The 20,853-nt window shown below is 45.7% G+C and overlaps 1 protein-coding gene across 1 annotated transcript in view; it reads right to left on the bottom strand.

Moving 5' to 3' along the window:
• Window positions 1–19,214, bottom strand: part of LOC126100703 (glucose dehydrogenase [FAD, quinone]-like) — a 159,176-nt gene extending 139,962 nt beyond the window's left edge. The window contains exons 1-4 of the mRNA XM_049911319.1: window positions 19,126–19,214; window positions 18,314–18,449; window positions 16,263–16,483; window positions 9,714–9,883 (exon numbers count right to left, since the gene is read on the bottom strand). Of these exons, the coding sequence (XP_049767276.1) occupies window positions 9,714–9,883; window positions 16,263–16,483; window positions 18,314–18,449; window positions 19,126–19,214 (616 nt within the window). The remainder of the gene's footprint in view (window positions 1–9,713; window positions 9,884–16,262; window positions 16,484–18,313; window positions 18,450–19,125) is intronic.
• Between the last annotated feature and the right edge of the window lie 1,639 nt (window positions 19,215–20,853).

A 20,853-nucleotide genomic window follows, 5' to 3' on the forward strand; every position in this document is an offset into this window, starting at 1 on the left:
GATGCCATCACCATTTGCTCTGCATAATGCTGAAGCCTCAGCATCTGAAAATTAACAACGTGCCTTTCATGTCCTAAAGCAGTGGGTGGAGTGAAAGCAATTAATTTTTACTACAAGCCTCCTGTAGCTGCATAATGTTCCATTCAGTGAGTGGGAATTAGTAAGTGTCCTAGTGCACTGCCCTGATACAGCCCCATGGCCGGACAGCATCCACAACCAAATGATCAAGCACCTTTCGATGGATTGTCGGCGTCATATCCTTGCCCTCTTTAAAAGCAGCTAGAGTGGGACTTCCCATTGCATTGGCGAGAAAGCATCATCGTCCCAGTACTGAAACCGGGTAACACCCTCTAGATTGCATATTTATCGCCCAATGAACCTCACAAATGTTGTCTGTAATTTGCTTCAATGCATGGTGGGCCAGTGGCTGCTTTGGCTCCTTGAGCCTTGGGGTCTTCTGGTTCCATTCCAGACTGGTTTTCACTAAGGCTGTACCACTACTGATGATGTGGTTTACCTGGTGTCTGCGATCCTTTTACCTGATGTCAACATCTTATAGCTGTCTTCTTCAACCTGTAAAAGTCTTATGACACCACATAACGACAGCTGTCTTCTTCAACATGCAAGTCTTATGACACCATATGGCGACACCACGTCCTTGCTACCTTATACGGTTGGGGTCTATGGGGTCCATTCCCAATTTTTATCCTCTGTACTTTCCAGGTTCGAGTTGGTGCTTCCCACAGTACTCCCACCCCTATCCAAGAGAACAGCGCCCCACAGGGCTCAATACTGAGTGCTCTCTTTCTAGTAGCCATCAATGATCTAGCAGCAGTTGTGGGGTCCTGTGTATCACCCTCCTTGTGTGCTGAGAACTTTTACCTCTACTACTGCTCACCTAGTGTGGATGTTGCTAAATTATCACTGCAAGGTGCCATACAAAAGTTGCAGGGATGGGTCCTCATCCATGGCTTTTAGTTTTTGGCCACCAAGACTTGTGTTCATCCACAACCAGAACTTTAAATCGACAATTAACTACTCAGTGTGGTGAAGACTTGTCACTTTTTAGGACTGGTCTTTGAGTCTCAGTTGTCATGGATTCCCCATCTTCACGAGCTCAAGCAAAAGTGCTGGCTGCACCTTAATACACTTCGCACCTGAGTAACACCAGCCGGGGTCCAGATGCACTACCCTTCCGCAGCTCTTCAAAGCTGTGATACAATCCCATCTTGATTACAGAAGTCTGGAATATGGTTCGGCATCACTATGAGCATTGCACATACTCAATCCAATACACCACTGTGGGTTCAACTTCCAACAGGAGTCTTTCATACTAGCCCTGTGAACAGCTTCCTCATGCAGGCTGGGGTCCCTTGATTGTGGATCAGACACCAACAACTGCTTGTCAATTATACTACCCACATTTGCAGTTCACCTAAGCATCCAAACTATCATCTCCTCTTTCCAAACATGGAAATCCATCTCCTGTAACAGCAGCCCAGATCAGGGATTATGGTTGAAATCTGCATGTGGTCCATCCTCTCTGAACTTCAGTTGTAACATCTTCCTCCCCCTTCTCTGGGTCCACTCACATTCATCACTGTGGTGCATCCCTAGGCCACAACTTCGTCTTGACCTCTCACATGGTCTGAAAGACTCGACTCATCTCAAAGCCCTCTGCCACCGGTTTTTCTCCATCCTTGGTGCATCATGAGGTTCAGACCTAATCTATACTGATGGCTCGATGGTTGCTGGTCCTGTGGGATTTACGTATACACACACAAGATAGACTGAACTGTGCTCCTTGCCAGATGACTCTTGTGTTTTCATTGCAGAGTTGGCAACCATTTCTTGTGCTCTTGAGCATATCTGTTCCTGCACCGGTGGGTTCTTTCTCATCTACAGTGACTCCTTGAGCAGTTTACGTCTTGATCACTGTTGTCCTCACCACCGCCTGGTCATTGCTGTCCAGGATTCCCTGTATACCCTTGAACAATGTGGATGCTCAGTAACCTGCATCTGGACGCCAAGCCATGTCGCTATACTGGGGAATGAACTCGCTGGCCAAATTGGCTAACAGGAAACCGACTCTTGAGATTCCGGAAACAGATCTCCAGTTGGTACTACGCTGTCAAGTTTTAGAAATCTGTAATGTGGGTGGTAAAGGAGACCACGAATCTGTGGAGGTCCTCCGTGCAGGCCTCTTGCAAGGACTCGACTGTTGTTTGCTGGCTCCTCATTGGTTGTACTTGGTTGACTGATGGTCATCTGCTGCATTGCAAGGACGCATCCCACTGTCGTCGTGCTTCCTGTTTGACGTTGCGCCACATTATGCTGAACTGCCTCAACCTGGCCACCCTGTGGCGTACTGTTAATCTCCCTGACTTGTTTCCGCTGGTGTTAGGAGCCAGTGCCTCAGCGGCTGACTTAGTCTTGTGTTTTTTTTCGTGAATGGGGCTTTTACCACTCTCTTTAAGGGAGGGCCACCTGTCCTTATCGGCCCATTGAGGGATTGATAAAACACTCTGTTGCCTCCCCAGAACAGCTGCAGCTGTCAGGGCTTTGTAGTCCAGCCCAGTCCTCACCCTACATTGTCTTTTAGTCTTGTACAGTGGGGGCCGTTACTGAATGGATGTAATAGAATAAAAATTTGTTTTTATTTTTCACTTGATGTTCGTCAGTGCCTTCTGCCTGGCGGCTACTTGCAGCGTGTCAGTCACGTTGCACAAAACCGGACAGAACCACTTTGAAACTCACGTGTTGAACCATCAGCAGCTGAACTCGAGTGTTGCTGACGAGGAAACGCTACCGAACTGCGCGTCTACAACTGGGCAGTCCAGTAGGGAGGGTCGGAGGCGGTCACGTGGGGTGGGACCGCGGCCAGCCGCCGGGGGCCGACACGCCGTCCGCTCTCTTCCGCTGGCAGCTGCCGACCCGACCAGACGCCCTCCTCTCCTGCTCTCTTGGTCAGTCGCCCATTCAGTTTTGGCGGCTTCTCTAGTCCTCCCTTTCTTTCTTACTGCGTTAAATAACCATGCTCTTACAACGTGTTTGTCTTCTTCACCTCAACAGATGCCCACTGCTTTCCCTACGTCGCCAGTCCTGACACTTTAACAGTCTTCCCCCTTCTCACTTAGTGTGACTTGTTAGTCTTCTGTCTCTCTGTGGCTCTCTTGCCCTGTCCATGTTGCTAGTCTTTCCTAGGCAATTTCTGAGGGGTACCTCTAGTAAGTGGCGGGGGCTGGCGGATATATGCCCCTCATTGGACTCAGCTTTTGGTTGCTACTCCCTGATTGGTGCATCTTGCCTGCCCTTCTTCTTTTGCCTCCCTTCACTCTTTTTATTCGTTGTCTCGCCTTCTTTGATCTCCGGTAGACCTTCGAGTTTCCTTCCCCTGTGTTTTGTGCAATAGGCTATGTATGATCTACAGTCATGTAGACCAGTCTGCAGAAAAAGGGACTGATGACCTAGTAGTCTGGTCCCTTTAATAATTCAACCAACTAACCAAGTACCAAATAGATCGCAATATCTGAGTAGTATAATGGATTCCTGTGTGATCACCATAATGACGTCATTAGAGACTGAGCATAAGCTCGGACAGGTGAAGGAATCCTGCCATGCCCTTGTCTTGATGAACCATCACGCCATTTGCCCTCCGTAAAAAAAGGGTAAACCGAATGTGGATGGTCACACGAGAACCATAATCGCATTCCACTCGCATAATCGTGTGATACGTAGGTCGATGGAAGCGCCATAGGGCAACGTTTTGTCGTAGGGTACACGCCCTCGCTCACAAAGATGATATCAGTGTCGGTTTCGACGTGTTAGCAAGTCTTCGTCAGATGGTTTTCATAAAAAGAGAGAAAAAAGAAGGGTAGTAACATACCAGGAAAGTAAACAGCAGTCTCATTGGACTTCTTAGAACATAGGACACTTCGCAGTTATCAACCATAATTTTATGTAAAATGACCACTTTTTGAGAGCCGGCCGCGGTGGCCGTGCGGTTCTAGGCGCTGCAGTCCTGAACCGCGTGACTGCTACGGTCGCAGGTTCGAATCCTGCCTCGGGCATGGATGTGTGTGATGTCCTTAGGTTAGTTAGGTTTAAGTAGTTCTAAGTTCTAGGGGACTGATGACCTCAGATGTTGAGTCCCATAGTGCTCATAGCCATTTGAAACATTTTTTGAGGGCAAAATATGACCCATCGTGTATTGGCAAAAATATAGGATTTAATGAATGTGTGGTGTCTGTTCTTTCGCACATGTCTGAAAAAAACAGACACCACGTATTCATACAGTGGATTCGCCTCGGCGGGAAATTAATCTACAGCCTTCAGTGCGGACGCACAGCGACGTCCGACCTCCACCGGGAATCTAAAATTAGCGAGCATGGAGGACATGGATGGGGACCGCGCGTAGGTCACACTAGGTGGGAGGGGCGTGGGGTTTCTGTTTTGCTTCTTTTTTTCACAGTTAAGTACACCTTTCTCCTGTTTTGATGCTTGAGCTGTGTTCAGGTTTTGATGGGCTGCCCGTTGGGCCATTTTACCACCAAATCTGAGGCAAGAAGCGGTGCATGCGGACTGTGTATAAATCGCTGCTTCTCGGCATTCTGGATGTGACGTAATGATTAATGGCAATTTAGAAGCGAGTTAGTTTGCAGCAGAAGAAGGAAATGAGCCAGTGGACAAGAAGTATTATTGTTAATTAATTTACTTACTTTCGGGGCTTGCCTATACAGCCGTCTCAATGTTAAAATGTCGATTATGACGATACGAAGTTGTGGATACACAGCATCCAATAACTGAGCGGAGAAAATCTCCGTCCCAGCCAGGAATCGAACCCGTGCCCCATCGGTTGGAAATACGCTGCGCTCACCGTGCCGTTACCGAGGCGGACTTAGGCAAGAAGTATCTGAGATATTTACAAACACGTCTGTTTTTTAATACCTTCCTATTTAGTCTTTTTTATTAACATTAACAGCTGAAAACTGGATAGGAAGGCGTGAGAGGATTTAATGAGTGATTCGGCTATCACTTCAGGGATTCGGCTATCACTCATTAAGTAAACATAAACTATGGAAGCAAAAATTATATTTATAATAAAGATGTTCTCACTCTTAAAATTTGGATCCCTGCTCTCTGTTTAAGACACCGTATCGAAGACAATGCCGTGATTATTCGCTCTCCCGTATGATAAAAGTTCACTAGAAATCCCATAATACGGTGGTGAGAATTAGTCTTTCAGGGACGTAACAGTGTGAGAGACAAACGACACAATCTGAATGAGCTTTCAGAACGTAGTGTGGTCAGTTGAGAAGCCGTCGAATTACGTTTTAGATTCGCAAAATACATAACAGAATGCCGAGTCTCGACTTCACCTCTATTCTGAAACAGTTCACGTAGACAAACGGCAGTATGGAAGACATTCCTGAAAGTATATAACTATTTGAGCAGGTAACTTCACTGTTCCTAGCATACTGAACTGTCATAAGAAACTTGTGGTCGGCGAGTAGACGTCATAGGCATTGCCTGGACTGTAATGGTACTCATTCTACAAAGAGAATAGTAAAACTAATACCGTCGTTCGGGACGACAGTTTGAGAATGAAAATTTGACTTAAGGCGTTTTTGTTTACCATCGTTAAACAGCCTGGTAGATACTCGTTAATAAGTAAACGAAGCGTTGACCATTTAAACGCTACCTGTTTATCAGGTAAAAACATATCTGATAGAGTACAATAATTGAAAATAAATGTACGAAACCGACTCACAGTAAATCACAAAGAATGGCTGATTGCCAAAGAACTAAAATTAGTAAAAATTATACTCGTTACATAATTGTGCGAAGACCTAAATCGGCAAATAAATTTATTGTAAGATATGTTCAACATATTTTCTAACAGTTCCGTACACTGGCTTTAACGACAAGTCGCATGTTTCATTTCTAGTGTTAGAGAAGGACGCTGGAATCGAAATTTTTAATCGGGGAGGCTAAATTCATGGTAAAATAAATGGTGCTTTTGTAATGGAGCATGAAATAGTCGCCATGCGTACAGTGTGCGACGAAGAAACGCGGTGACGTCATTCGCTCTCTTTCTTGGCGGCTGTCCTAGAGGCGACTGGCAGCGATGGAACGCTCGCTCACACTTACGGTGCCAACAATCCCCACGTCACGGTTCCAGATCATCTGCGGATTTGCCGGGAAATTCTTTTTCAGTTACGGAGCGCAGTGGTTGAGGCACGAAACACGAATTCGCGGCGGGCAGGAAGCGGCACGGCGTCGGTCAGTGCTGACGTCTCTCTGGTAGCTGCCAACTTCAGTCAGCAGGCAACACAGTGCCAAGTTGTGTCAGAGACTACGAAAGCGTAGACTTTGTGCGTAAATAGAGTTAGTGAGTCTTCGCAATGAATTGAGATTTTAGACACAATAAAGAAAGAGTGCTTCTCCTGGTAGTTGATGTTGTCAGCGATTAGTAAACAATGGAGATTAACAGATTTCAGTCAATTCTGATAATCCCGTCACCCACGTCAGTGAAGGTCTTCTCAGAGTGTGTGCCCAGTAACTCAGTAAGTATGCTTACAAATATAATCTTCTTCATGTATGTTGCAAAACGAGTGGCTGAATCATCTCCATTGATTATATAAACGGGTGTTACACGTTGCTTAACTTGTACTTGGAAGATATTTAGTAAAACATGTGATAAACACAGAGGTTTTTAATGAGATGTGTATGAATAGCGTTTATGGTTGCTAGTCTATTGGTCTCGAACAAAAACAGATCCGTGATCAATTCTAGGCCGGACACATACTTTTAGGTTGTCACAAATGTTCAAAATTTTGTCTCGTATTTCTTTTTTCTTCGCAGCTCTCCCTTCGGCATGATAAATTGCCCTGAAGCGTTCTCCACCATCTCCTTCCCATCGTCAGTTTGTTGGCTGTCGCTTTGGGTCGCAAAACAGCTGCGGTCGTAAGCGCCCGCTCCCTCGTCAGTAGTAAGTAACGCTAGTGGACCTGCTACATGTGAATTATTTTCCAGGAGCAACACCGATGTGATAAATACGTGGCGACTAACGAAAATTTGTAAAAAGCCAAGACTCGAATGCAGGTATCTTGCTTTTCGCAAGCAGTCCCCCTTACCCATTCTATAAAAACACGAAATAACTTTCTTTGTCGCTTATGTATTCTTGTTAATTCGATGTCGACAGACGACACTAATTTAGTTTCTACTGACTGCATACACTTCATTTTAGTGATTTCAATCAATTGCAATGAATCCCTTGAGAATGTGACCCACGATCCTGCTTTATGTGCGTTCCTCTGATAGACCTCTGCGCGGTGTACCCGCGGGTCTGAAGCGCCTTGCCACGGTTCGCGCGGCGCTCCCCGTCGGAGGTTCGAGTCCTCCCTCGAGCATGTATGTGTGTGTTGTCCTTAGCGTAAGTTAGTTTAAGTTAATTTAGGTAGTGAGAAAGCCTAGGGACCAGTGACCTCAGCAGTTTGGTCCCATAGGACCTTACCATAAAATTCCAAAATGGAATGGCGAGGCATGTATGTTTGTTCGGAAACAAGGGGAGGAACCATTAGCGACATTCAGAGTCCCCAGAGGGTGCTCAGGTAGCCTAACGATTAAGGCGAGTTCTGGCAAAAAGTTAGAGATCCAGGTTCGAGTCTTACTGTCTTGTTAACCAGATACTGCTTTTCGTTGATCATGACATTTTCACTCAATTAATCTTCGTAGGTTTTGTGCTAGTGTAATTAATTCAGTTGGCTACCGTGTAGAAGCAGCTTACGAATATTTACTAGTGGCACTGGAAACCACTTACGCTTTCGAGGCAGTGTTTCGTGTGAGGATGGCTGAATGCTAAGGCGTGCTTTGTGGAGGACGACTTAACTGCCGAGCCGTGCATCGAGTAAATTCTTCCAAAAAAAAAAAAAAAAAAAAAAAAAAAAAAAGAGTCCTTACGTCTTACTACGAGCGACTGAAATTAAGTCTACAACGAAAGAAACAGGTTAAAGGCACGGCGTGATCGGCGACTTCGCTGCCAGCAAGTGGAGGCACCACGGTCGAGCAGTGGTCAGGTGGTCGTGTGGTCGTGAAAGTGGCGCTCTGGTTCCGCGGGCAAGTGGCGAGGCAAGATGCCTGGGACGCGTGAGTGGTGGGGGTCGGTGAATATCGCACGCGGCTTTCTCGCGAGGGTCAGCGGAGAAAGTGCTCCGATGCGGTCGCGCCGCCGCCACAGGCGTCCGACAAACCCGTCCCTGAGCAGCGAGGCGCGGCCGTCCAAGCTCACGTACACAGCCCGGGTTTGCTGAGTGGGAAAAAACTGCAGGAGACGGCCCCTGATAGGACAGGGCGCAAGAAAGGCCGTGTGGACGTATGGCCGGAAATGCGTTCCAACGGAGATGCATGCACTTGAAGACCGAGGTAAAGGTGTTTGACACCGTAGGTTTCAGTTATTGGAAGCACGAATGAGAACACATCAGGTACGTGGGAATGTTGTGTCCGTACTAGTGTCTTAGCTCTAGAGTAAAGAGGAGAGTGAGCCGCACGCGGGCACATTCCGCTGTGGCTCAATCTGCTTAAATGGGAAATAAAGAAAGAAAGAAACAAAGAAAGAAAAGAGAAAGCACACATTTCTAATATGTATGGGACTTGGATATACGTCCTAATCTCCTTCTCTCCTTGGTCTCTGTATGTCTCCCCTCCTCCTTTCTTTGCCTATCACCTCCTCCCTCTCTCTGTCCTCCTTCACTTCCCCTCCCTCACCATCGATCTCCTGCTGCCCTCTCTGTCTGTCTACTTCCTCCTTCCCGTTTTCTATGTCCATTTCCTCCCACTCCTCTGTCCATTTCCTCTTTTCCCCTTTCCCTGACCTTGCGCTTTGTTTATTGTTATTGCATATTCAGATTCTGTAGTAGTATTCTAATCATGAACCAATAAACCACAAGTACAACTTTGTTATTCGCTAACAATTATGTGTATGTATTAAAAAGTATATTGACTATATTAGTCCAAACGTTTGTTATATTAACATGTAAAAATATGCAGTCAATCGGAAAGGTACATTTTGAGATTCTTGGAAACAATATTTTCCCTTTATGTATTACATATATTTCATACATGTATTAAAATACACATATGTTAAAGAATTGGGCACGTAAAAACACGCCCGTATTAGAATTCAACGTTGTCAAATTTTCAAAGCAACCGGTCAAGCACTTTCACAGATAAACGATTTTGAACAAACCAGCACTTACATTTTGAAACCTTTTCCCCTTCTACTGCTTACATAGCACAGGTTTAACAGATAGTGTTCCAGTATAAAAAAAAAACTCTTAAATATTCGAATGCAAAGTTGTGTCAAAATTTCAAAGCAAACCATGAAGAACTTTCGGACTTTCGAGAGTCCGAGATTTTTATTTATATCGATTTTTGGGAACTGGAACAAATTGGGAAGGCTGCAAAATTGGTGAAGGTGGCAGAGAAAGCAACAGTATGGTGGTCTCTTCCTTCTTCTGCAAGAGCGAAGGAGTGTTAAGCTCATAGAAAGATACTGCCCATCTTACGTACTGTCATGCACCTTTTTTTTCGATCTCTTGAAAGGTTTATCAAATACAAGAAACGTCCTGGACTCGTGAACGTGCTGTGAGCTACAGTTACCTCGTGCCTGTGGAGCAGTGAATGTAACGCCGGGAGTTGAGGCACGAACGTACAAACTGTGGCAGGCTGCGTCTGAGCTGGGCGGCGCGGCCATGACATAGTGTCGGCGGGGATCCCTGCTCCGCTGGCCGCCGTAACGGGCGGCGCACGGCGGTCAAGGGCGCCAGCGAGCGTCTCTGGCCGCAGCAGGTCCCACCCCACCACTGTGCGCTCTGCAGCAGGACTGCACGAAGGGAAGCCGGGATGTGGCAGGGCGAGGTAATGGTAGAGAGCTTCTCAGAACCTGGCACTAGGGCGAGAGGAGCTTCATCCGGGAGTGTAACGTGGGGTGGTCGAATGTAAACAAGAAAACTGTAATTGTTATAGATACAGTGTAGAGAGACAGAAAGAGAAAGAAAGACAGACAGCTTTAATTTATTTTTTCATTGTGTTCGTCACGTCTTGCTTCATTTGTGACTTATTGGGTTGCGCCATAAGTTCGTAGCGTTTTTTTATGTTTTAATAAACACAACAGATGCACATAACAGAGACTTTAGGCATCAATAATATATTCTCCTTCACTATTTGCATGTCTGCCAATGCTGTGGTAACTTTCCGACTCCGCGACTATGGAGATCAGGTGGTTTTGAAGCGAATAACTCGTCGAGCAGTGTTCGGAGCGCATTTCCATCCGGGAAGAGAGAGTTCGATGGACAGCGGGAAAGGTGAAAATCTAAGAGCGCAAGATCAAGTGAATAAGATAGGTGCAGAATGACTTCCCAACGCAACTCCTGTTAGTGCTTTTTTTTTCCAGTCTAGCAGAATGCGTTTTGGCATTACCGCGGAGTTGCCTCACTTCGCACAGTCTTCCTGGTCGTTATTCTTGGATTACGTCTGCAAGACGTTGTAGTTGTTGTCGATAAATTTCAGCAGTGATGGTTATATCTCGGGGAAGCGTTTTGCATATCTTTATCTTTTATTGGTTGCGCTCAGATCTTTTACGGGGAGTTCCTGCTTTGTTTGTACTCATCCATTCCTTGTGTTAGCGTGGTCATTTCTCGTCACCAGTGACGATACAAAATAGAAATGGTCGACGTTGTTCACGAGTCAACTGATGCTGAGCAAGTACGAATCCACTTATGGCCACCCGATGATTTTTGTGATTTTGGCTTGGAGCATGTGGTACACATACACCCGATTTTTGAACCTTCCTCATTCCACGCAAATGTCGCACGATGGAGGGATAGTAACATTTCATCACATTTGCCGGTTTTCGAGTACAGTGACGTGGATCCTTGTGGATTAATGCGTTTAAGTGATCTTCATCAAACCCCGAAGGTCTTTCTGAACATGGAGGGTCACTGATGTCTAAACTATCTTCCGTAAAACGAGAAAACCATTTTCTTGCCATGCTCTGTGCAAAAGCATTACCCTATACATGTCCGCCTCCGTACCGCAGCGGTAGCGTTATCGCCTACCACGCAAGGTGCTCCGGGTTCGATTCCCGGCAGCGGACTGGATGTTGTGTGTCCATAATCATTGACACGCAAGTCGCCGAAGTCACATCAACTAAAATACGGCGTCAACTTCCAGCACGGCTGCCGAACCCCTAAGGTGATATCCCGGCCAGTAAATGCCATACGATCATTTCATTTTTACCCTAAGCATGACACAAATGTTTCTGGCTGCCTCATTTGCTGTCACCCCTGTATTGCACTCAAAAAGAAAAAAATGTCGGAAATGTTCCGATTTTCCACTTGGCACAGCTCCAATCGCTATCTCTGAATGACAAAATGACAATATGTAAACTCAAATAGAAACAATGAGTTACAAATAAGAAATGGCAATCGGTAAATAAACCCACAGCAACCTCAATAAAAACAAGTAAAACAAAAACGCTACGAACTTATGCACCAACCTTATATTTTCGCCTCCTCCATCGATACTCATTTCCAAAGAATCACTATTTCGGCGAAAATGTCGCTTTTGGCTGACTTACCTAAGCACTGCATGAGCACAACTACTTGCAATTATAGTTGTGGGGTAAAACTCGTATCTTATTACACGTATAGCGTAATCCGTTGCCCTGGGAGGGAAAAAAAAATAACACAGAGGTGGCCGTTTATGAAGAAAAAAATGGTTCAAATGGCTCTGAGCACTATGGCACTTAACATCAATGGTCATCAGTCCCCTAGAACTCAGAACTACTTAAACCTAACTAACCTAAGGACATCACACAACACCCAGTCATCACGAGGCAGAGAAAATCCTTGACACCGCCGGGAATCGAACCCGGGAACCCGGGCGCGGGAAGCGAGAATGCTACCGCACGACCACGAGCTGCGGACGTTTATGAAGAATCTGTACCAAAATGCACTATGTTTTTTTTTTTTGGACCAAACTGCTGAGGTCATCGGTCTCTAGGCTTACACACTACTTAATCTAACGTAAACTGACTTACACTAAGGACAACACACACCCATGCCCAAGGGAGGACTCGAACCTCCGACGTGGGGAGCCGCGTGAACCGTGTCAAGGCGGCCCAGACCGCACGGCTACCCCGCGCGGCGAAATTTAACGTCGTTCAAATAACTCCAAAATGTTTTACAGCGCAGTCACTCTGTGGATAATAAACTAGTTTACTTAGTGAAGCTTGAGGACGAATGACAATTACCTCTTACTGAGTAATGTGTTTAGAAGTCTGTTAATTATTCAACGATTTTCTGCGAAACGAAAAGGATTCTTCTCCTTGCTCCACAAGAAATTACTGTGTGACACTCGCTTTGTCACACCAAGTGCTAGCGTCGTGCCGTGACTCACCGTCTCTCTTTGCGTGACCGGAGATCCTACTGCGTAGTGCAGGTGCAGAGACCTTGGGAAAATCTCGCGCCTACTTGATGTTAGAAACTGCCGGGACTTGACATTCCAAGCTAGTGGATAAAGATTTTCCTACTGATTTAAATAAACGCCATCGTCTATCATAACAGCTCAGAACATGAAAGTAGTTCATAAAAGTTCACCCAAAGTACTCATCAATCACATCAGCAGTCATATTCTGAAATACGTGAAACGTAAAGACTCTATCAGAAGAATGCTTTTGAATGACGAGATCTATTTTCATGGGTACAAAAATCATATTACAACTAGGAGCTATTGACAGACTATTGGCTTTCATTGAACAGTAGTTGCAATATAGGAAGCAGACTTTCGCTTCGTACGAGGACTATTCTGATACTTTCGTAATATTACATGAACAGTCACTAGCTCTGTACGTGGCGTTCTTACGCTCTGTATGGCCGATGTCAGGTTTTATATTTAAATGTCACATATATACACAAATTTGTTCATAATGGTTCAAATGGCTCTGAGCACTATGGGACTTAAGATCTATGGTCATCAGTCCCCTAGAACTTAGAACTACTTAAACCTAACTAACCTAAGGACATAAGTGGTAAGTGCATGACACGCACACGTACTACACAGAATCACCGACTCCCACATTGAGCACTGATAATATGTGATGCTACATACAATACCTTCTGGAGAGGGCAGTTTTAAAACTGTCGAAACCGGGTCAAGGTTTAATGAACTTGTATTTTGCAACTGATTGGCTGTTACTGCCAGTCCATTGAAATTTTATTTACTAATATAGAAAGTGGAAGACGGAAAAGGTAAAAATAAGCTTGTATTCAGCGCAGACAGTACAGCCAAGATCACTCTATATTTATTCAGAGATAGAAAACATTACTCTGCAGTTTGTTGTTATGTGGACGCAGGACTTCTTCCATTCATTACAAGCCTAGCGCCGGAGTAGCTGTAGAGTTCAATAGCAAGCCGTTTGAAAAAGTCATGGTGTTGATGTTGAATTTTGACAGAGATCAAAAACTTGCAATAGTAGGGAAACCGACGCTATTTTGACGGGTATAAATGAACAACAAGCTGTTCATTTAATCCGAATGCATCATATAAATGCCATTACTCGGTGTAGCTGTTTTGTTGCTATTAGATTGTGCCGCGACACGTCATGAAGTTCGCTTGTTGCTTTGCGCGAAACAGTCTATCGCAGTTGTGAATAATCGTAAATAATTGCGATCGATGGAAAGGTGCTTGAGAACGAAATAGCTTTCGCATAATATCACTGTCAAGTTGTGTAATTCGATCAAGCTTGCATCGTACATAGAAAGAACTGCAACAGGACAGTACGGAAGGTAACTGAAAGACGAACACAAACGGTGCTTTGATTCAAAGGCAGTAGCTAGACTGTCACCGCGGTTTGTGAAGGTCCACTGGACATTACAAAAGACGGGACGTGGTTGTTACCGGGGTGTGTGACCACCACGGACGGCAAAGTAGGCTCTCCAGCGTGCGCTCTTGCTGGTCGATAGATCTTCCTGTGGCACGGCTTTCCGTTCTTTCACCAGCGCCGTTGACTTCTACTGGATGGTCATCAGTGCATCTGAACGAGCTGCAGAACTTCTCCCCATCCCATCCCATCCCACACCTGCTCGGTGGTAAAGGTCAGGGCAGTCCATTAGCGGATTGTCTTTTCGTTCCAAGAGGGCCTCCATTTACATTGTTACATGCGGTCGCGTGTTCGTCATCCATAGAAATACAGTCGAGGTCGAACGCACCCCGGAAAAGACGCACGTAGGGAATGAGTACAGTGTCACAGTTTCGCTGACGGGTGAGTGTTCCGTGTTCTGGAGGTCAGGACGCGCATGCACCATCATGTCTTCGCACACTTTGACTCTCGGAGCACCAAAATGATGATGCTCGACAGCGTTCTTGGGTACTTCACGTGTTCCCATCTACCGTATGAGGGTAAGTCGAGCACTGTTGAATATCACAGTTTTGGTGGTCCAGGTCTTACGTGGTGAGGAATGAGCGTACTGACCACTAAATCCTCAGACACGGTACATTCACTGATCGACTTCATTGTGACAGTATTCTCCTTTCCCATGTCCGTTTTGTTAGGGGTGCGTTCGGCCCTGACTCAATTTTTATGGATGAGAATGTGCGACCGAATCTAAGTGCACAGATGGAAGAGCTCTTGCAACGAGAGGATATTCGGTGAATGGACTTGGCTGCCCATTACACCGACTTAAATCCCATCGAGCACGTACGGGATGCGACGTTTAGCCGTATTGCAATACGTCCATATGCACCGACCACTATCCAAAAGTTGTCAACCACGCTGGTGGAGGAATCGAACGCTGTACCCCAACAACTTATCGACTTTATGACCAGCTTGTGAGCACGTTGAAGAGCATGCATTGCCGTCCATGGTGACCCCACACCCTATTAACAAACATATATGGCCTTTTGTAATGTCTGGGTGTCCATCATACATTGCGATGACTTCAGTGTAATTATTGTCTTCGAATAAAAGTGTCGTTTCTGTGGGTCTCATTGCATATTTCTCCCAGTTACCTTCTGTTCCCTACCGTATCAGTTCTTTCTATGTATGCTTAAAGTTTAATCGAAGTACGTTGCTTGGCAGTGACACATATTGCGAAAATCAGTTTCATCCTTAAGTTTTGCTCAGCATTACAGTATGTCAGATAACTATCGCTAAAGTTTCTACGGGGAATACTTTGTTCCAAGGTGTGAACTACGAAAGAGCGATGAGGAACGAGTAGCAGAATGGAATTTCTGACTGAAGGAATTTATTGAAAAGCCACATCTTTTATTGTCTGTCCAACATCTGGTCACACAAATACTGTCATAACCGTTTTCTGTTTCTCAGAGAGCAGTGATGAGATGGTCTGTTTGAAAAGAAAGGAAAACCGTTTCTAGAAAATGACTAGAAAGCTGTATAAAGCTATAGGCACTTGACTACCTCGGGTAGTAAACCGTCACAGCAGAACTGAACAAATGAGGAGAGGCATTCACTACCAAATATATTTGCACTTGGATTTATGGAACTGAAGGTTGCAGATGACTGCATTAGCGTATAAATCTTGTAACTCGTAAATCACCGATTAACTGGTTGAACTGGCTCTGAGCACTATGGGACTTAACTTCTGAGGTCATCAGTCCCCTAGAACTTAGAACTACTTAAACCTAACTAACGTAAGGACATCACACACATCCATGCCCCACCGATTAACGATTAAACGTATTCGCAACGTAAAATTAATTTTCAGGCATACTGATTTCTAAGGGAATAACTAGTAAAAACCACGTAACTTCGGGCGTCGGTAAACTATACCTGAGTTAGAGGGAGATTTGATGACGGCCGCCTACGTCTTAGCAAATCAAAGGTACTTTGAACCGTAATCTGAAGTACACAGCCACTGCAATGTCGTATTGCTGTAATATTGTTCGCTTTTCTTTTGAAGCCACTGTGCTTGACACCCTCGTGACTGGCGATTCGTACCGTGAAACGCAGACATTTCCGTATAGCGGATAGTGTTAACGCTTGTATCGAGTCAAAGTAGGGGGGCTAGTTCATTCACATGTCCGTTACTACTGTTGTAAGTCGTACATTGTATAAGACAGGAAGTAAGAACTTCGTAATGCCGCTAGGAATTAACGACGCCGGAGCTTCACTGTGGCTCTGAGTAGTGCCCACTCGGTCGGGTGAAGAACAGCCGTGGCGAACCGTGCGTCGCCGGCTGTACTTCGCCGCCAGCCCGCACACTTTCCTCTTCTGCGCAGCGCCGGCGAACGACGGCGGCGGGCACGCCTCCTCGAGGGAGAAAGTCTTGGCGTAAGGCGAGCGCGTAGGAAGGCCGGCCGGAGCGTCGTGCGTTTTGCGAACGCAGCGCCGCGCCGCGCTGGAATTCTGCTCCGCCGCCCGTCCACCGGGCGAGTCATCACGAGTGCTTCGGCTCTGTCGCCGCTTCTCGCGAAGGAGGCGCAATTAGCAGGTCGGCAGCAATTTGCTGGAATCCTCTCCTTGAGTAAATGCAGAAAGCGTTTCGGATTAAACGGATGATGTAAAAGGTGCAAGGAGAGTCTACTGGAGTTTCAAAAGTTGACTGCATTTATTTTATTGTGGGTAACGTTTTACGTAAGTACGGAAAAGTTGGTGTATACTGAAAGAATATTTCTTTCTCCATGACTGTTCGTGAGCGGTGTACGGAACTGCCGATTACTCTGGTGTTTGTTAGAGAGTCGGTGTACGTCATCAATGGCGTAAATTTTGACTAGCTAGCGGCAGTTTTTGAGGAAAAAATTTTTGATTGGTATAGCAGTAAATGTTTTGCTTCAGCCAGTAATTTTAATGACTAGATATATACAAAATCGCGTAGTGGTAACACCAGTTCCGTCAGATCACCGAAGTTAAGCGCTGTCGGGCTGGGCTAGCACTTGGCTGGGTGACCGTCAGGTCTGCCGAGCGTCGTTCGTAAGCGGGGTGCACTCAGCCCTTGTGAGGCGAACTGAGGAGCTAGTTGAGTCAGAAGGAGCGGCTGGGGGCTCGTAAGCTGACATACGGCCGGGAGAGCGGTGTCCTGACCACATCCCTGTCCAGTCCGCGTCCAGTGGGCTGAGTGGATGACACGGCGGCCGGTCGGTAACATTGGGCCTTCGTGATCTGTTTTTGGGCGGAATGTAGTTTCTTTTGCAATTAAATTCTTTCCCGCACGCACAACAAAGTGAGTTCAAAGAAATTGTACAAGTTCCATAGGAAGTCGTTTATACAAGGGTCTTCAGTAATGTGATATGTATGCTCTTGATAACTTGTAATAAGAAGCGTGACAGAAAAATTATCTTAATGATTTAGACAATTTTGTTCCTCAAAATATTTTCGTGTCTTAGTTGATGTCACTGAGGTCCTGTAGTAAGATGTCAAGCGTTAGTTTCAGACTATATAAAATGTTAGAACTCATTTTCTGGTGATTTAGCACAGCAGAAAACTAGAGAAAGTAGGAAGATTTGAGAGCGATTCGAGGCAGGCACGAACTGTTTCTGCTGTCTGCCCTCCGAACGGGCAAGTCCACTTTCAGACACGGTGCAGACCTATGTGGAACGAGAAAAGCGGCAAAATAAGGGACTAACGAACTATATTGTCAAAATAATTCGTTAGAAAAATTTGAATTACTGGCGCATCTACTTTATGTACGCGACTGGCAATACAGATAGGCCTATACTACCGTATCTCCTAGTTGGAAGCTAAAGTATTATACTCTCAACAGAATTTTATGTAATAGGTGCACCGGTGAAAGGTACAATTATAGGTGATAGCTATCGCATCCAGTGAACACCGTGGTCTCATATGTCTAACGCTTGGCTGGTGACCTTTCTCAAGCACTGGAACGCGCTATATGGTAGTAGTTCACACTATAATACTGCAGTGACGACAGTCACTGACCTTAGAGGTGTAGTCAAGTTCATGACAGGTGGAACTCCGCAGCCTTCTCTGAAATGAGCAAAAATACCACCGTATCGATAATTTCCGATATCAATAATATCAGAGGGCTGTGTTTCTGTCGTGCTTCGACACACTCAGGTAACAGTTACAAAGAAACCAAAAATTCATTTCGAATTACAGTCGTACCACCACACTTGGCATATCCAGCCCTTGCCTTTCGCTTCTCCACACGCTGCCTTGATTTCGCAACCACCGCACGCGAGGTGGACCCACCTGTCATAACGCCGACCGACGCAGCCGACCCGTCCTGGTGCAGAGACGCCCGCTGCCGCTGCCGGAGAGCCACTGAGGCGCTGCCCAGCGCGGCTCCTGCTGGCAGCGCGACCCGTCTGGAAAGCGCGCAGCCGCCTCCTCCACCACCACCACCACCACCACCACCACCACAGACTTGCACAGCGTGGGGCTCAAGTGGACGTACTGCTGTTGCGTGCCGCTAGTCGGAGGTTAGCAAATGTAATGCCAGGGGGACGTTCCACGGAAGGTCGACTTACACCCGGTGTCTAGTCACGTCGCATCAAAACATCCCGCACAGCATTCGCAACAACCTAGGAAGGAAATGAGTGGTACGGAACTTCAGCATCGGGTCACGTCAAGGCTTCTCTGCGAGTCTGTTTTGCATTATTTCACAATTAGAGAGAGAACGCAAAGGATGACCTGAAGGGTAGTATATAGCGCCTTGAACAAAATGTTTTTGCTTCATGTTTTCTGAAGCAAGTAATTGTTGTCTCAATGCTTGGACGACACTCTTCCTATTTTTTCTGTCTAATGTATAAGATATACCGTATGAGTTCAATCATCGCCATCCATTATGAATTTTGATTTGGATGCTGTTATATCAAACGACCAACACCTCTAGTTTAAGCGTGCTTCGATGAAATCCTGACATTCGTGAGAGGGACGGTCCTTCATATCTTCTAAACCAAAATTCAGTACTGTAGTGTCGACTTCACGTGTGAACCAGTCGCTGTTAAAAGGGGATGTTGTCGTTTCGTGACGTGACGTTCCCTTTAAGTCAAAGCGGCGGATGAGAAGGCAACGTAAATTCTCCCACTCCTTGTAGCTCGTTTCTTCCGCAGTCACCAATGAGGAGCCACGTACTGTAAACGCACGCTGTTGTCACGGTGTCATATAAGTGAATAGGATTATGAGATAAACTTGTCTTTGGTTTATTTGGCTGCCGCCTGTACGACACGATCATGTTCCAGCAAGGAAGCAGTGGTTGCTAGTTCGATGTTCCCTGGTTCGCAAAGTGGTTGGTCGTATGTCGATAACACACTTTCCTCAGAGATTTTAAATTTCTGCCAACCGATGTTTATATTGGTAATCAGTGCATTTTTGTGCGATAATATAAGACTAAAATACTGAATTTTAAAAATTGGTGTTTTTCACCAAAATCTTAGGATATGTTCAAAGTGGATACCATTTATATTAGAAAATAACTCAAATATGTACAGTACTTAGAAAGCTCAGTATTAAACACCTAAAAGTTATAAAAACGATGCCATTGCAGCGTCAAACTATAGATCGTTGACAAATATAGTCCTAGTGCTGCCTGGAAAAGGATCTATCGCTGCATTGTCCTGAAGAAATAAGCATGATGCGAACTTACAGAGACGAAACCAATTTATGCACAGAAAGCACATGTTTAATTCATTGTCACAACCACTACAGAGAGTTTAGTTATGTCCTCATCAGCAAACAAAAACTGGCTGTAATGTATACACTACATAAGGACTGAAAAGGATTCAAGGCTTCCATGCAAATACCGGGTAGTTATAAATAAACTTTCCCTATTTAACATGTTCTAACACGGAAACTAATTTACATACGAGGACAAAACTTGATAGCATTAATGTCAAGGACATGGTGAAGAGAAATAATGCCGAATCTATTCAAGGGAAACATTTTAATGTGCTGCTGCAGTACATCATACTATTACATTATTGCTACAAAAGAGGCTCAATATGGCTCTGAGCACTATGGGACTCAACATCTTAGGTCATAAGTCCCCTAGAACTTAGAACTACTTAAACCTAACTAACCTAAGGACATCACACACACCCATGCCCGAGGCAGGATTCGAACCTGCGACCGTAGCAGTCCCGCGGTTCCGGATTGCAGCGAGGCTCAATATGACACCCATCAGTGTTCAGAAGAGTCTGAAAGCGTAGGATTGCATTCTGCACAGTAGAATGAAGCGCGGCTGCTTCTCTTGATGTGCTGCGCTTCAGACCATCACCAGTGTGAATGTTCCCCTGGTAAATCACGTCCTTCAGGTAGCCCCACAACCAGAAATCCCAGTGAGTGAGATCAGGTGATCGTGCCGGCCAAGAATTTGGAAACGATCGGCTGATAATCCGATCGTTTCCGAATGTGTTTCAGAGAAGCAGGGAAACTTTACGAGCGATGTGCGGTGGGGCCCCGTCTTGCATGAAAACTGTTGGGTTCAATACGTGTCTCTCCTAGAGGGCGAAGCTTATAGCAGCAACGCTGGCCAAACACACTCCACGTTTTTGGTCCTTGAGAGCCAACATGTTCGAAAAAGAATGGGCCAATGATGACCGTAGCCGCGAAGCCACACCATACGATGACACGTTCAACATACAGGGGAACTTCATGCGCACTGACTGGAGGTGAAGATCCCCACATTTGGCAAATTATGTGTGTTCACCTCACCCGTCTGAGAAAAATGAGCTTCGTGTGTCCATAGGATGGCCGACGGCCAGCGCTCATCAATTCTTGCGAGGAAGTGGAGAGCGACGTCAACACGCCGTTGTGCGTACTGTGGTGCAAGCTGCTGTACGATACGGATCTCGTTCGGATACCATTTGAGAATA

This window comes from Schistocerca cancellata, chromosome 9 (genome assembly GCF_023864275.1).
Source record: "Schistocerca cancellata isolate TAMUIC-IGC-003103 chromosome 9, iqSchCanc2.1, whole genome shotgun sequence".
Classification (NCBI taxonomy): Eukaryota; Metazoa; Arthropoda; class Insecta; order Orthoptera; family Acrididae; genus Schistocerca; species Schistocerca cancellata.